The 16168-nt window shown below is 42.1% G+C and overlaps 1 protein-coding gene across 1 annotated transcript; it reads left to right on the forward strand.

The window, feature by feature from the left end:
* Positions 1-1431: 1431 nt before the first annotated feature.
* Positions 1432-15424, forward strand: LOC131941067 (peptidase M20 domain-containing protein 2). Its single transcript, XM_059300049.1, has 8 exons — positions 1432-1828; positions 3293-3453; positions 3824-3972; positions 5238-5380; positions 5921-6075; positions 6866-6985; positions 12688-12802; positions 14873-15424. The coding sequence occupies exons 1-8, from the start codon at positions 1603-1605 to the stop codon at positions 15004-15006; spliced, it is 1203 nt and encodes a 400-aa protein (XP_059156032.1). The 5' UTR covers positions 1432-1602; the 3' UTR covers positions 15007-15424.
* The last annotated feature ends 744 nt before the right edge of the window (positions 15425-16168 follow it).

Here is a 16168-nt window from a genome sequence, read left to right on the forward strand (position 1 = left end):
AAAACTTTAACTGGTATCTTGGTAAAACTAAAAAAATCAGATCTTGCAACGGATCGAGTCTAGAAGTAATATAATAGGCTGTATAAACCAATTTCTATAAGTAAACAGCAAAAAAATGAGATGAAAAATAAGAATAGTAAAAAATCTTTCAACCGTAAACTAAGAAATGTGTATCGATACGATTACATTTTTAAAAACATTGCCTTTATTTATTAAAATGAAAAAATATTTCTAAAATTCGTCGTTTCGTTTCAATCCTGGGAATTCCCAAAAATTCCCAGAATTCAACGCGTTTCCGCCGAAAAAAAATAATTAATTAAAGAGCATACCCTAAATCTTGTAAATGTAATTAATAATATATTGTTAAATCTAGTATAACTTTATTAAGTAATTTATTAAGTTATTTAAAAATACACGTGCTATTTAGTAATACACGCACATTGCTATTTATTTATCGCTAGCAAAACCGAAAATGCACCGCACCGGGTGACACCATACGGGGGGGGGGGGGGGGTCACACTAAGAACAAAAATTGCAATATGTTATTTACTAATATTTACCAGTTCAATGAATGGTTAATTAGAACTTAAAAAAAAGCATTTGAGTACATCATATTCCCCGAACAAAGGATACTGCCCCCGAACGAAATTAAATTTTTATAGAATATATATACTTTTATCAGTGACCACACCCCCCTCCTCGAAAATATTTAGTGTCACCCGCCCCCCCCCCACCCCGGAGAAAAAAGTCTGGAAGAAATACTGCATAATGACGATCCGGACAAGGGGGGGTGGTAGTGACACCATGACGTAAACATGCAAACAATAAAGAAAACAATGCAACGTCCAGCTGTAATAACAACCGATAGATAACCATCCAGTGTTTCTTCCAGACTTTTTTCTCCGGGGGGCACTTGAAATTTTCGGGGGGGGGGGGGGGCGGTAGACTTTCTTCGGAGGGGGGGGGGGGCGGACACTGTTAAAAGTATAAATTTTCTAAATAAATTATATAAATTTCATTTCGTTCGGGGGGGGGGGGGGTAAAAACTTGTGGCAACGTTTTTATAAATATAGCAAGTGTAAACGTGGTGTAAGGGTAAGATCCGAACAAATGTCACCGCCTACACCTGGCAATCAGGGTTCCTGCAGACATTTTTCTCCGCGCATACGGCGGGCCTACTTGAACCTTTTGAGGAGGGCGGACTATCATTTTTAAAAAGTTTTTTCATTGGGGAGGGAGGGGGGGGGCATTGCACGTGCTTTATCTCCATCCTGACGTTCATCTATTAACAAATTTGGCGCCACCACAGATATCCATCACCACATCTTAGAGTCACGACTGGAACTAATGTCAAATTTTTACGGTAGGTGGAAAAATGTAACAATACTATCGTCTGCACGTTCTCAACGTTTGCTGCCGTGGTGGCACAGTCAGAGGTCAATTTTAGGTCTAAGTGTCGCGACACAGTTCTGTAACGTTGTAAAGATCCAGACAAGTCCCATAACAGCGCTGTACCTGCCCAACGTTTGAGAACCATCGGGCCCAGCAGATGTTGCCCGTTGTATAAACGGTTGACACAGTGGTGGGACCAGCAGACGAGAGATGGAGCAACTGTTTGCTACAGCCTGTCTAGCCATTGACCAGGAGGCTGATGCCTTAGAACAGTTAAACCTAACCATATGGAAGAATCCAGAACTTTTGTTTCAAGAGAAAATTGCCCACGATGCACTGACAAACTTTCTAGAAGAACGGGGTTTCTCCGTGGAGAGAGGCTACAAAAACGTGGAGACTGCTTTCAAGGCAACTTGGGAGTGCCAGACTACTGGGGGTGAGTTGGTTTTATACTGGGGGTGTCATGCTACTGGGGGTGTCAGGCTACTGGGGGTGTCAGGCTACTGGGGGTGTCAGGCTACTGGGGGTGTCAGGCTACTGGGGGTGTCAGGCTACTGGGGGTGTCAGGCTACTGGGGGTGTCAGGCTACTGGGGGTGAGTTGGTTTTATAGTGGGGGTGTCAGGCTACTGGGGGTGTCAGGCTACTGGGGGTGTCAGGCTACTGGGGGTGTCAGGCTACTGGGGGTGTCAGGCTACTGGGGGTGTCAGGCTACTGGGGGTGTCAGGCTACTGGGGGTGTCAGGCTACTGGGGGTGAGTTGGTTTTATAGTGGGGGTGTCAGGCTACTGGGGGTGTCAGGCTACTGGGGGTGTCAGGCTACTGGGGGTGTCAGGCTACTGGGGGTGTCAGGCTACTGGGGGTGTCAGGCTACTGGGGGTGTCAGGCTACTGGGGGTGTCAGGCTACTGGGAGTGAGTTGGTTTTATTTAACACACATGTGTGCTGATCTACAGCACGAGCAGCTATTGATACACCAGAATGTGCAGGTAACTTCACGAGTGACGGTTTAATTCTGTTTGCCTGACACACTTAAATACTGGGATGCGGGAATTCGTCAATAGGTCCTATATCGCAAGACATTCAAAATGTTTTCAAACGTTTAATAAACGTGTGACCATTTAAAGTGCAGACCTAGATTCCGATTTCTGTTAAAATAAAAAAAAGGTGTGTATGGAGCGCCATCTGTAACAACTACCACTTGTTTAAATAATCTCTTCCTAGTTAGTATAAAATTTGATATCCGATACTTATTGCAGTATTTTGTGCAAGAGTAGTCTTAGCTTACCCTGTGATGAGATCGCGTTACCTTCCCGCGTGTATCAGTATTAAGTGGTTTTGTTTGACAAGTAGAATGGACGTATGGTTATGTAGATCAGATTAAGGACAGTAGCAGCCCTCGTGCCAAGTCAACACTTTTTCTCCTTCGTCCATAGCTGTAATATTGGAGGGATTTTCCTCGTACGGTATTAAGTATTGTGCGTCAACATGGTCTGCACCAAAATGGCCTGTCACGTCGACCAGCCTGCTTTTCTTTGCATAGCCTTGTACCCTCAAGAATAATTTGCAAGGCAGCAGTTGTTTGATTTTTTTTTAGTTTTTTCCCCTAGATGGGTTACTGCCCCCAACAAACTTGCCTATTCTTCTTGCGGGTCCAAACTCGGAACTTCTGGTCTAGCAATAAAACGCTCTCCAGTCCGACCACGTCACCCCAGTAAACACGACTGTGGTACAATTGTTCTGCTGCTCTCTTCTCTTGATCCACAAAACACGGGCAACGACTGTAATAAGGTCATGTTACTTCTGGAGATAAACGTTTTTTCCCCCGGAAAATCGTGGACTTGGTCCCTAACATTGGTGCTCTCTGTATGACGTAACCAAAATTAAAATAAACATTTGGACAGATAAAGTGGACAATGCCCCTAACATCGCTGTCCTGTGTGAGTACGACGCCCTGCCTGAGATCGGACATGCCTGTGGTCACAACCTGATAGCACAGCTCGGGGTGGCAGCTGCTCTTGGGGTCAAGGCCGCCCTGGAGAAACTTGGACGTCCCATCGGAAAAGTGAGTTGCATATGTCCTCAGGAAACTATTTGCTGTACCTTGTAAGTTGTAAACAATTAAACTGTGGGCAAAAGTGGGTAACATGCAGATATTTTCTGTCTCATCTTAACGCGTTTTTTTTTGTGTGCCATTGATTAAAAGTGATGAATACACGAATTTGTCCTTGTGATGGGGGGGGGGGGGGGGGGGGAGAAAAGTTGTTACCTTTTTAATTTATGAACTTTAAAATTTTGAAATTGTAAACATCAGACGACAAGAGCGTACTGTCGACATTTAGTTGTAAATTAACATGAGACAACATTAACTTTGGGGGTCTATGGATTCCCCCCCCCCCAACACCACTGATTACAACCCGATATGTTTGTGCCAGTTGACCGTGCTGGGAACCCCTGCAGAAGAGGGTGGGGGAGGAAAGATCGTGCTGATCGAGGCAGGAGCGTTTGATGACGTAGATGTGGCAATGATGTGTCATCCATCTTATGCGAACATTTTTCTACCTCAAGTACTGGCACTCAGACAGTGAGTTTTAATATCAATATATAGAATTTATTGTTGACCTCTTCAATGTTTGATACAATTTATTGTCGACCCTCTTCAATGTTTGATACAATTTATTGTTGACCTCTTCAATGTTTGATACAATTTATTGTCGAACCTTCAATGTATGATACAATTTATTGTTGACCGTCTTCAATGTTTGATATAATTTATTGTAGACCCTCTTCAATGTTTGATACAATTTATTGTTGACCCTCTTCAATGTTTGATACAATTTATTGTTGACAGTCTTCAATGTTTTATTGTTGACCTCTTCAATGTATGATACAATTTATTGTCGAACCTTCAATGTATGATACAATTTATTGTCGAACCTTCAATGTATGATACAATTTATTGTCGAACCTTCAATGTATGATACAATTTATTGTCGAACCTTCAATGTATGATACAATTTATTGTCGAACCTTCAATGTATGATACAATTTATTGTTGACCTCTTTAATGTTTGATATAATTTATTGTCGAACCCTCAATGTATGATACAATTTATTGTCGAACCTTCAATGTATGATACAATTTATTGTTGACCTCTTTAATGTTTGATACAATTTATTGTCGAACCCTCAATGTATGATACAATTTATTGTCGAACCTTCAATGTATGATACAATTTAATGTTGACCTCTTTAATGTTTGATACAATTTATTGTCGAACCCTCAATGTATGATACAATTTATAGTCGAACCTTCAATGTATGATACAATTTATTGTCGAACCTTCAATGTATGATACAATTTATTGTTGACCTCTTTAATGTTTGATACAATTTATTGTCGAACCCTCAATGTATGATACAATTTATTGTCGAACCTTCAATGTATGATACAATTTATTGTTGACCTCTTTAATGTTTGATACAATTTATTGTCGAACCCTCAATGTATGATACAATTTATTGTCGAACCTTCAATGTATGATACAATTTATTGTTGACCTCTTTAATGTTTGATACAATTTATTGTCGAACCCTCAATGTATGATACAATTTATTGTCGAACCTTCAATGTATGATACAATTTATTGTTGACCTCTTTAATGTTTGATACAATTTATTGTCGAACCCTCAATGTATGATACAATTTATTGTCGAACCTTCAATGTATGATACAATTTATTGTTGACCTCTTCAATGTATGATACAATTTATTGTTGACCCTCTTAATAAAAAACTGCCATGCCATAGTTGAACCAAACAGCAATAAAAGCTGACCTGTTTTCACAGGTACACGGTGACCTACCACGGTAAGGCTTGCCACGCCTCTGCCGCGCCATGGGAGGGGGTCAACGCTTTGGACGCTGCCGTACAAGCCTACAACAGCATCTCAGCGTTAAGACAGCAGCTGAAACCCACAACTAGGGTTCATGGTGAGTTCACAGTGGGGTTCAGGGTGTGGTTATGTTGGGTTCACAGTGGGGTTCAGGGGTGTGGTCATGGTGGGTTCACAATGGGGTTCATGAGTGTGGTCATGGTGGGTTCACAATGGGGTTCAGGGGTGTGGTCATGTTGGGTTCACAGTGGGGTGCATAAGGTTCAGTGTGGGTTAATTCATGATGGGTTCAGTCTTAGGCTCATTGGGTTTATGGTGGGATCAAGCGTGGGGAGATTATGTGTGGGTTTATGTTGGATTATGTGTTTAGACCAGGGGTCTCCAAACTTTTCAGTTCGAGGGCCGCATTAACTATCAAATTTCAGTTCGGGGGCCAGTTTCTTCCAGGCATGTCTTTGATTTTTCTGGGCAAAGTTCCTCATCCATCACCAACAAACGATTTTTCCTTGGACAAAAAGATCTTCGCGGGCCGCATTCGGCCCGCGGGCCGTAGTTTGGAGATCCCTGGTTTAGACTCATGGTGGGGTGAACATAGGATGTGAAAACACACTAACGAGGGTCGGGACGAATGTTGCAGGTATCATCACCAAAGGCGGAGTCAAGGCCAACATCGTGCCTGACTTGACAGAAATGGAATATTTTATCAGGGCTGAGAACAGACGTGAACTGGATGTCGTTGCCCTGAAGGTCACCAAATGTTTTGAAAGTGCTGCCATAGCAACTGGATGCACGGTCAGTTGTGTAGCAAGATGGTCTTTACCGTACACAATACTACTTATTTATCTTATGTCCCATCGTAAAAAAAGTTAGAAGAAAGCTGTGTGACATTTTAGTTTTGAAGAAAGTTTTTTATGCTCTGTGAAATATGCTGTTTTTTTTTTTTTTTTTTTTTTGTTTGTAAAAAGCAATTACGGTAATTTTAATAAGTAAACAAATGTTGGCAACGAACGAGTTGGTGTAAGGTTATACTATTGACAGGTTGAGATTGATGACAGTCAGAAAATTTATGCGGACATGATCTAGCTGTAAGGTTATACTATTGACAGGTTGAGATTGACGACAGTCAGAAAATTTATGCGGACATGATCTAGCTGTAAGGTTATACTATTGACAGGTGGAGATTGACGACAGTCAGAAAATTTATGCGGACATGATCTAGCTGTAAGGTTATACTATTGACAGGTTGAGATTGATGACAGTCAGAAAATTTATGCGGACATGATCTAGCTGTAAGGTTATACTATTGACAGGTTGAGATTGACGACAGTCAGAAAATTTATGCGGACATGATCTAGCTGTAAGGTTATACTATTGACAGGTGGAGATTGACGACAGTCAGAAAATTTATGCGGACATGATCTAGCTGTAAGGTTATACTATTGACAGGTTGAGATTGATGACAGTCAGAAAATTTATGCGGACATGATCTAGCTGTAAGGTTATACTATTGACAGGTTGAGATTGACGACAGTCAGAAAATTTATGCGGACATGATCTAGCTGTAAGGTTATACTATTGACAGGTGGAGATTGACGACAGTCAGAAAATTTATGCGGACATGATCAACAACAGGGCGCTGGCTCAAGTTTACGAAAAACACATCAACACACTGGAGCCTAACAGGAGGCCCGTCACAGACAAGGTAACTCTTCGACACACTTTTAGACAAGGTAACTCTTCGACACACTTTTAGACAAGGTAACTCTTCGACACACTCTCAGACAAGGTAACTCTTCGACACACTCTCAGACAAGGTAACTCTTCGACACACTTTTAGACAAGGTAACTCTTCGACACACTCTCAGACAAGGTAACTCTTCGATACACTCTCAGACAAGGTAACTCTTCGACACTCTTTTAGACAAGGTAACTCTTCGACACACTTTTAGACAAGGTAACTCTTCGATACACTCTCAGACAAGGTAACTCTTCGACACACTCTCAGACAAGGTAACTCTTCGATACACTCTCAGACAAGGTAACTCTTCGACACACTTTTAGACAAGGTAACTCTTCGATACACTCTCAGACAAGGTAACTCTTCGACACACTCTCAGACAAGGTAACTCTTCGACACTCTTTTAGACAAGGTAACTCTTCGACACACTTTTAGACAAGGTAACTCTTCGATGCACTCTCTGACAAGGTAACTCTTCGACACACTCTCTGACAAGGTAACTCTTCGACACACTCTCAGACAAGGTAACTCTTCGATACACTCTCAGACAAGGTAACTCTTCGACACACTCTCAGACAAGGTAACTCTTCGACACTCTTTTAGACAAGGTAACTCTTCGACACACTTTTAGACAAGGTAACTCTTCGATACACTCTCAGACAAGGTAACTCTTCGACACACTCTCTGACAAGGTAACTCTTCGACACACTCTCAGACAAGGTAACTCTTCGATACACTCTCAGACAAGGTAACTCTTCGACACACTCTCAGACAAGGTAACTCTTCGACACACTTTCAGACAAGGTAACTCTTCGATACACTCTCAGACAAGGTAACTCTTCGACACACTTTTAGACAAGGTAACTCTTCGACACACTTTTAGACAAGGTAACTCTTCGATACACTCTTTTAGACAAGGTAACTCTTCGACACACTCTCAGACAAGGTAACTCTTCGACACACTTTCAGACAAGGTAACTCTTCGATACACTCTCAGACAAGGTAACTCTTCGACACACTTTTAGACAAGGTAACTCTTCGACACACTTTTAGACAAGGTAACTCTTCGACACTCTTTTAGACAAGGTAACTCTTCGATACACTTTTAGACAAGGTAACTCTTCGACACACTTTTAGACAAGGTAATACATTTACTCTCTTAAACAAGGCAACTCTTCGACACACATTTAGACAAGGTAACTCTTCGACACACTTTCAGACAAGTAACTCTTCGACACACTTTTAGACAAGGTAACTCTTCGACACACTTTTAGACAAGGTAACTCTTCGACGTTCTGTTAGACACGGCAACATTTTCTGCTCCATTTAATATTGTGCTAACTGCTAGCCCCAGTATTTGTGTACTCTCAGAGTCGTGTCTAATATTGTGCTCACTACTAGCCCCAGTATTTGTGTACTCTTAGAGTCGTGTCTAATATTGTGCTCACTGCCCAGTATTTGTGTACTCTTAGAGTCGTGTCTAATATTGTGCTCGCTGCTAGCCCCAGTATTTGTGTACTCTTAGAGTCGTGTCTAATATTGTGCTCACTACTAGCCCCAGTATTTGTGTACTCTTAGAGTCGTGTCTAATATTGTGCTCACTGCTAGCCCCAGTATTTGTGTACTCTAAGAGTCGTGTCTAATATTGTGCTCACTGCTAGCCCCAGTGTTTGTGTACTCTTAGAGTCGTGTCTAATATTGTGCTCACTACTAGCCCCAGTATTTGTGTACTCTTAGAGTCGTGTCTAATATTGTGCTCACTGCTAGCCCCAGTATTTGTGTACTCTAAGAGTCGTGTCTAATATTGTGCTCACTGCTAGCCCCAGTATTTGTGTACTCTAAGAGTCGTGTCTAATATTGTGCTCACTGCCCAGTATTTGTGTACTCTTAGAGTCGTGTCTAATATTGTGCTCACTGCTAGCCCCAGTATTTGTGTACTCTAAGAGTCGTGTCTAATATTGTGCTCACTGCCCAGTATTTGTGTACTCTTAGAGTCGTGTCTAATATTGTGCTTACTACTAGCCCCAGTATTTGTGTACTCTCAGAGTCGTGTCTAATATTGTGCTTACTGCTAGCCCCAGTGTTTGTGTACTCTCAGAGTCGTGTCTAATATTGTGCTCACTGCTAGCCCCAGTATTTGTGTACTCTTAGAGTCGTGTCTAATATTGTGCTCACTACTAGCCCCAGTATTTGTGTACTCTCAGAGTCGTGTCAAATATTGTGCTCACTACTAGCCCCAGTATTTGTGTACTCTTAGAGTCGTGTCTAATATTGTGCTCACTGCTAGCCCCAGTATTTGTGTACTCTTAGAGTCGTGTCTAATATTGTGCTCACTGTTAGCCCAGTATTTGTGTACTCTAAGAGTCGTGTCTAATATTGTGCTCACTGCTAGCCCAGTGTTTGTGTACTCTTAGAGTCGTGTCTAATATTGTGCTCACTGCTAGCCCCAGTATTTGTGTACTCTAAGAGTCGTGTCTAATATTGTGCTCACTGCCCAGTATTTGTGTACTCTTAGAGTCGTGTCTAATATTGTGCTCGCTGCTAGCCCCAGTATTTGTGTACTCTAAGAGTCGTGTCTAATATTGTGCTCACTGCTAGCCCAGTGTTTGTGTACTCTTAGAGTCGTGTCTAATATTGTGCTCACTGCCCAGTATTTGTGTACTCTTAGAGTCGTGTCTACTATTGTGCTCACTGCCCAGTATTTGTGTACTCTTAGAGTCGTGTCTACTATTGTGCTCACTGCCCAGTATTTGTGTACTCTTAGAGTCGTGTCTAATATTGTGCTTACTGCTAGCCCCAGTGTTTGTGTACTCTTAGAGTCGTGTCTAATATTGTGCTCACTGCTAGCCCCAGTATTTGTGTACTCTTAGAGTCGTGTCTAATATTGTGCTCACCACTAGCCCCAGTATTTGTGTACTCTCAGAGTCGTGTCTAATATTGTGCTCACTACTAGCCCCAGTATTTGTGTACTCTTAGAGTCGTGTCTAATATTGTGCTCACTGCTAGCCCAGTGTTTGTGTACTCTTAGAGTCGTGTCTAATATTGTGCTCACTACTAGCCCCAGTATTTGTGTACTCTTAGAGTCGTGTCTAATATTGTGCTCACTGCTAGCCCCAGTATTTGTGTACTCTAAGAGTCGTGTCTAATATTGTGCTTACTGCTAGCCCCAGTATTTGTGTACTCTTAGAGTCGTGTCTAATATTGTGCTCACTGCCCAGTGTTTGTGACTCTAAGAGTCGTGTCTAATATTGTGCTCACTGCTAGCCCCAGTATTTGTGTACTCTTAGAGTCGTGTCTAATATTGTGCTCACTGCTAGCCCCAGTATTTGTGTACTCTTAGAGTCGTGTCTAATATTGTGCTCACTGCTAGCCCCAGTATTTGTGTACTCTTAGAGTCGTGTCTAATATTGTGCTTACTGCTAGCCCCAGTGTTTGTGTACTCTCAGAGTCGTGTCTAATATTGTGCTCACTGCTAGCCCCAGTATTTGTGTACTCTTAGAGTCGTGTCTAATATTGTGCTCACTGCTAGCCCCAGTATTTGTGTACTCTTAGAGTCGTGTCTAATATTGTGCTCACTGCTAGCCCCAGTATTTGTGTACTCTTAGAGTCGTGTCTAATATTGTGCTCACTGCCCAGTGTTTGTGACTCTAAGAGTCGTGTCTAATATTGTGCTCACTACTAGCCCCAGTGATTGTGTACTCTCAGAGTCGTGTCAAATATTGTGCTCACTGCCCAGTATTTGTGTACTCTTAGAGTCGTGTCTAATATTGTGCTCACTACTAGCCCCAGTATTTGTGTACTCTTAGAGTCGTGTCTAATATTGTGCTCACTGCCCAGTGTTTGTGTACTCTTAGAGTCGTGTCTAATATTGTGCTCACTGCTAACCCCAGTATTTGTGTACTCTTAGAGTCGTGTCTAATATTGTGCTCACTGCTAGCCCCAGTATTTGTGTACTCTAAGAGTCGTGTCTAATATTGTGCTCACTACTAGCCCCAGTATTTGTGTACTCTTAGAGTCGTGTCTAATATTGTGCTCACTACTAGCCCCAGTATTTGTGTACTCTTAGAGTCGTGTCTAATATTGTGCTCACTGCTAGCCCCAGTATTTGTGTACTCTTAGAGTCGTGTCTAATATTGTGCTCACTACTAGCCCCAGTATTTGTGTACTCTTAGAGTCGTGTCTAATATTGTGCTCACTGCCCAGTATTTGTGTACTCTCAGAGTCGTGTCTAATATTGTGCTCACTACTAGCCCCAGTATTTGTGTACTCTTAGAGTCGTGTCTAATATTGTGCTCACTGCTAACCCCAGTATTTGTGTACTCTTAGAGTCGTGTCTAATATTGTGCTCACTACTAGCCCCAGTATTTGTGTACTCTTAGAGTCGTGTCTAATATTGTGCTCACTGCCCAGTATTTGTGTACTCTTAGAGTCGTGTCTACTATTGTGCTCACTGCCCAGTATTTGTGTACTCTCAGAGTCGTGTCTAATATTGTGCTCGCTACTAGCCCCAGTATTTGTGTACTCTAAGAGTCGTGTCTAATATTGTGCTCACTGCTAGCCCCAGTATTTGTGTACTCTTAGAGTCGTGTCTAATATTGTGCTCACAGTTAGCCCCAGTGTTTGTGACTCTTAGAGTCGTGCCTAATATTGTGCTCACTGCCCAGTGTTTGTGACTCTAAGAGTCGTGTCTAATATTGTGCTCACTGCTAGCCCCAGTATTTGTGTACTCTTAGAGTCGTGTCTAATATTGTGCTCACTGCTAGCCCCAGTATTTGTGTACTCTAAGAGTCGTGTCTAATATTGTGCTCACTGCCCAGTGTTTGTGACTCTAAGAGTCGTGTCTAATATTGTGCTCACTGCCCAGTATTTGTGTACTCTAAGAGTCGTGTCTAATATTGTGCTTACTGCTAGCCCCAGTATTTGTGTACTCTTAGAGTCGTGTCTAATATTGTGCTCACTGCTAGCCCAAGTATTTGTGTACTCTAAGAGTCGTGTCTAATATTGTGCTTACTGCTAGCCCCAGTATTTGTGTACTCTAAGAGTCGTGTCTAATATTGTGCTTACTGCCCAGTGTTTGTGTACTCTTAGAGTCGTGTCTAATATTGTGCTCACTACTAGCCCCAGTATTTGTGTACTCTTAGAGTCGTGTCTAATATTGTGCTCACTACTAGCCCCAGTATTTGTGTACTCTTAGAGTCGTGTCTAATATTGTGCTCACTGCCCAGTATTTGTGTACTCTTAGAGTCGTGTCTAATATTGTGCTTACTGCTAGCCCCAGTGTTTGTGTACTCTCAGAGTCGTGTCTAATATTGTGCTCACTGCTAGCCCCAGTATTTGTGTACTCTAAGAGTCGTGTCTAATATTATGCTCACTGCTAGCCCCAGTGTTTGTGTACTCTTAGAGTCGTGTCTAATATTGTGCTCACTGCTAGCCCCAGTATTTGTGTACTCTTAGAGTCGTGTCTAATATTGTGCTCACTGCTAGCCCCAGTGTTTGTGTACTCTTAGAGTCGTGTCTAATATTGTGCTCACTGCTAGCCCCAGTGTTTGTGTACTCTTAGAGTCGTGTCTAATATTGTGCTCACTGCTAGCCCCAGTGTTTGTGTACTCTTAGAGTCGTGTCTAATATTGTGCTCACTGCTAGCCCCAGTGTTTGTGTACTCTTAGAGTCGTGCAGGTTCGACAGACATGGGAAACGTGAGTTATGTGTGTCCCAGCATCCACCCTATGTACTACATCGGGGCGGCCATCAACCACAGCAAAGACTTTACCAAGGAATCAGGTCAGACATTCTGTTTACATTTTATTTCATTCAGTTTAACATTTTGACAGGCCAAGCGCTAATAACAACGTTTACAATTTCACTTGGAAATCAGCTAGAATTTATGTATTGATTTAGTAGTTCTAACAAATAAATGTACGTCTACCCTTACGAAACTGACGCTGCATAGCGCAGATGAAGAAGAATTTATTTGTTTATGAGACCTCGGATGTTGTGTTGGTACTAAGCCGATCGCTAAGATTACCTTTAGGTTCTCTGGCTGTGTTTGTTTGACGTTTCTGTTCTAGCGTGACGTCCTCTAGATGTGCTAGCATGACGTCCTCTAGATGTGCTAGCGTGACGTCCTCTAGATGTGATAGCTTGACGTCCTCTAGATGTGCTAGCGTGACGTCCTCTAGATGTGCTAGCGTGACGTCCTCTAGCTGTGCTAGCGTGACGTCCTCTAGATGTGCTAGCGTGACGTCCTCTAACTGTACTAGCTTGACGTCCCCTAGATGTGTTAGCGTGACGTCCTCTAGATGTGCTAGCTTGACGTCCCCTAGATGTGTTAGCGTGACGTCCTCTAGATGTGCTAGCGTGACGTCCTCTATCTGTTCTAGCTTGACGTCCTCTAGATGTGCTAGCGTGACGTCCTCTAGATGTGCTAGCTTGACGTCCTCTAGATGTGCTAGCTTGACGTCCTCTCGATGTGCTAGCTTGACGTCCTCTAGATGTGCTAGCGTGACGTCCTCTAACTGTGCTAGCTTGACGTCCCCTAGATGTGTTAGCGTGACGTCCTCTAGATGTGCTAGCGTGACGTCCTATTGCTGTGATAGCTTGACTTCCTCTAGATGTGCTAGCGTGACGTCCTATTGCTGTGATAGCTTGACGTCCTCTAGATGTGCTAGCGTGACGTCCTATTGCTGTGATAGCTTGACGTCCTCTAGATGTGCTAGCGTGACGTCCTCTAGATGTGTTAGCGTGACGTCCTCTAGATGTGCTAGCGTGACGTCCTATTGCTGTGATAGCTTGACTTCCTCTAGATGTGCTAGCGTGACGTCCTCTAGATGTGCTAGCGTGACGTCATCTGTGCTAGCGTGACGTCCTCTAACTGTGTTAGCGTGACGTCCTCTGTGCTAGCGTGACGTTCTATAGCTGTGCTAGCGTGACGTCCTCTAAATGTGTTAGCGTAACGTCCTCTAGATGTGCTAGCGTGACGTCATCTATGCTAGCGTGACGTCCTATAGCTGTGCTAGCGTGACGTTCTCTAGCTGTGCTAGCGTGACGTCACCTGTGTTAGCGTGACGTCCTCTAGCTCAGCAAGCGTGACGTCCTCTAGCTGTGCTAGCATGATGTCCTCTAGCTGTGCTAGCTTGACGTCCTCTAGCTGTGCTAGCGTGACGTCATTTGTGCTAGCGTGACGTCCTCTAGCTGTGCTAGCGTGACGTCATTTGTGCTAGCGTGACGTCCTCTAGCTGTGCTAGCGTGACGTCATTTGTGCTAGCGTGACGTCCTCTAGATGTGCTAGCGTGACGTTCTCTGTGCTGGCTGGACTTATATTTTATCATGCTATATATTTTATATCAAACGGTTAGTTTATGACAAACCAATCGTTGACGCAAGTTTGGTATAATTTGTGATGACACAAAAGGAATACATAGGAATATATTTAGCATAATAGGAACATAATACATAGAGACACATGTCATAGAAACAGTTATCTAGATATAACCTATATTAAAAAATAGGTCAATGCGAATATCGCGATAATCTTACAAAATTGTATGATTGATATAAACAAACGTTTAATTTATAATTTTTTATTCATTTTTTATTAATTCGTTTATAAGTTAAATGTAGAGAAACAAATAAATTTTTATCATATTTACAACACCCACAACCATCTAACAAGATCCGTACCATACAAATAACATCATTTATTTGGTTGTCTCCCCTGTCTATTGTCTAGATTTTCTTTTAAATGGCTGCTTTGGTATGCCACTAAATAAATTATTTTTATTATTATTTTTATATCTTTATGTAGAATGTTTGAAACCATTTATCCTGACGGACAGACCGTTTGTCTTACAGGAACCCGTTCTGCTTTCTTGTTGTCCCAGAACCAGGGGAAGGCACTGGCGCTGACCGCTCTAGAAATTATGTCAGATCTAGATTTGTTGGCCGGAATACAAGCAGAATTCCGGGAAATAACTGGACACAACTAACATCGTTTAGACACACAAGACACAAGCTTAGGACACAGTGGACACAACTAACATCGTTTAGACCAAAGTTTCTTCCAGGCATCTCTTCGGAGGGAGGGGGGGGGGGGCGAAATGGAATTTATATAGAAAATATATACTTTTAACAGTCCGTCTCCCCCCCCCCCCCGGAGAAAAAAATATGGAAGAAACACTGGTTTAGACACACAAGACACAAGGAACAGCTTAGGACACAGTGGACACAAATAAACGATCTTATATTTATTCCAATGTCAGCATTTTTATTTTTCACCTTACATTTGAAATCGCCTAAAGTTTAGGCTAAAGTCTTCGAACATTATACAGCAGTGACATTAACCTTCCTTAGAGTTCAAAGGTTAATACCTAGCGGTGTCACGTGATTACAAAGGTTTATTGAGTATAGACGCTGGTGGTGGATCTCGAGGATCTAGTACAACCATACCAGAAAGATATCGCTATGAGACATGCACAACTTTTGCTGTAAGGTGGGACCGACCGAACCGTTCATAAATTCATGTCTTCAGCTGTTCTTGTTCAGAAACACAGCTTATATTTTGTGTATGACACATATCTGCTGACAATAAATACATTGCATAAAATCAGTGGCGTAGGCAGAGAGGGCGGGGTTAGAGCCTCCCCATGGAAATAAAAGCTGTTACCGTTAAGTCACAGTCTATTGAAGTGTGGAGCCAATATTGGACCCCCACAGGATCAATTTCTGACAACGCCACTGCATACAATACACTCAAATAACATCATTATTTCCTTATCTTCATGTGTAGGACAATGTCATGTGTATGTTTGTGTGTGTGGGTGTGTGTGTATTGGAAATGTTTTAGCACATTTATATATCATTCATGAATATTCAAACATTTCCTTTGTTGCCCAATGTCACATCCTTGTCTTTGTTTACATTACCCGACTAAACATTTTTAGCATGGGCCTAACAGAAGTTTGGGATTTGTCCAGATCTATTAATAAATAATCAGGTCAGTAACTGATGGGAAGCCTTTGTTGAAAAATAACGCTAGCCCGAAATCAATAATAGCATTAGCAAGGTATTGGGGCAAATAATTGTTAATTTCATATATAGGACAATTATATATATATATATATATATATATATATATATATATATATATAT

Source organism: Physella acuta, unplaced genomic scaffold, assembly GCF_028476545.2.
Source record: "Physella acuta isolate Inbredline_101_S28 unplaced genomic scaffold, ASM2847654v3 ptg000345l, whole genome shotgun sequence".
In the NCBI taxonomy this organism is placed as follows: Eukaryota; Metazoa; Mollusca; class Gastropoda; family Physidae; genus Physella; species Physella acuta.